This window comes from Manacus vitellinus, unplaced genomic scaffold (genome assembly GCF_001715985.3).
Source record: "Manacus vitellinus isolate BGI_N305 unplaced genomic scaffold, ASM171598v3 scaffold_214_pilon, whole genome shotgun sequence".
Classification (NCBI taxonomy): Eukaryota; Metazoa; Chordata; class Aves; order Passeriformes; family Pipridae; genus Manacus; species Manacus vitellinus.
The window spans coordinates 3,034-4,179 of NW_021939504.1; the positions used below are offsets into that span (position 1 = coordinate 3,034).

Here is a 1,146-nt window from a genome sequence, read left to right on the forward strand (position 1 = left end):
GGGGTCTGGATGTGTCCCTGGGGGAGGTCTGAATGTGTCCCTGAGGATCTGGATGTGTCCCTGAGGGGTCTGGATGTGTCCCTGGGGGGGTCTGGATGTGTCCCTGGAGGGTCTGGATGTGTCCCTGGATGTGTCCCTGAGGATCTGGATGTGTCCTTGGGGTCTGGATGTGTCCCTGGGGGGTCTGGATGTGTCCTTGGGGTCTGGATGTATCCCTGGGGTCTGGATGTGTCCCTGGGGGTCCAATTTCATGGAATCCTGGAACCACTCCCTGCTTCTGGCCTTTGTTTTTGCAGCTCTGAGGGTGGGGTTTTTTTGGCAATCCCGTTATTCCCGAGCTGGGACTGTCCTGGTGCTCTCCAGCCCCTCCTCCCTGTCCATCCCAAATCCTTGGTTTGTCCCTTTCCCAGGCTTACAACGCCAAAACCAAGAGCTTTGAGGACCCCCCCAACCACGCCCGGAGCTCTGGGAACAAAGGGAAGGGGAAGGGGAAGGGGAAAGGTGAGTGATCCCCCCCCATCCTGGAACAGCCTTTTTGGGGCCTTTCATCCTTTGGAAACCACCTGATCCTTGAGGGGTTTCACCCCCCAACCCTCTGCTCCGTAACCTCGGGCTTTGGATCCCATTCCCAACCCAGGGAGAGCCCTGGGAATTATCCCTGCCTCCATCAGCTCCTTGGGAATGCTCTCCCAGGCTGCTGGGGGGAAGAGGGGGCAGTGAGGGGCTTCCCTTCCCAATTCCGGGCGGGAAGAGGGTGGGAGGTGCTGGGCTGAGGGAGGAGGAGGAGCAGGAGGGAGTGACCTGGCCCTGGGTGTGGCTCTTCCAGGGAAAGGCAAAGGGAGGCCGGTGAGCTCCGAGCAGAGCGAGGAACAGGCCGAGCCCAAACTGCCCAAGTTACGGACCCTGGACGTGTTCTCCGGCTGTGGGGGGCTGTCCGAGGGCTTCCACCAGGCAGGTCAGTCCTGGCATTGCCCTCTGGGGTCCCATGTTCTCCAGACCCCTGTCCTCCAGATCCCTGTTCTCCAGATCCCTGTTCTCCAGATCCCTGTCCTCCAGATCCCTGTTCTCCAGATCCCTGTCCTCCAGATCCCTGTTCTCCAGCCCCTTCCTCGTGTTCTCCAGCCCCTTCCTCATGTTCTCCAGCCC

General features: G+C 60.5%; 1 protein-coding gene across 1 annotated transcript in view; it reads left to right on the forward strand.

The window, feature by feature from the left end:
* The window catches only part of LOC108644053 (DNA (cytosine-5)-methyltransferase 1-like), a 5,892-nt gene that overhangs the window by 3,026 nt on the left and 1,720 nt on the right, over nt 1-1,146 (forward strand). The window contains exons 4-5 of the mRNA XM_029959622.1: nt 411-501; nt 827-955. Of these exons, the coding sequence (XP_029815482.1) occupies nt 411-501; nt 827-955 (220 nt within the window). The remainder of the gene's footprint in view (nt 1-410; nt 502-826; nt 956-1,146) is intronic.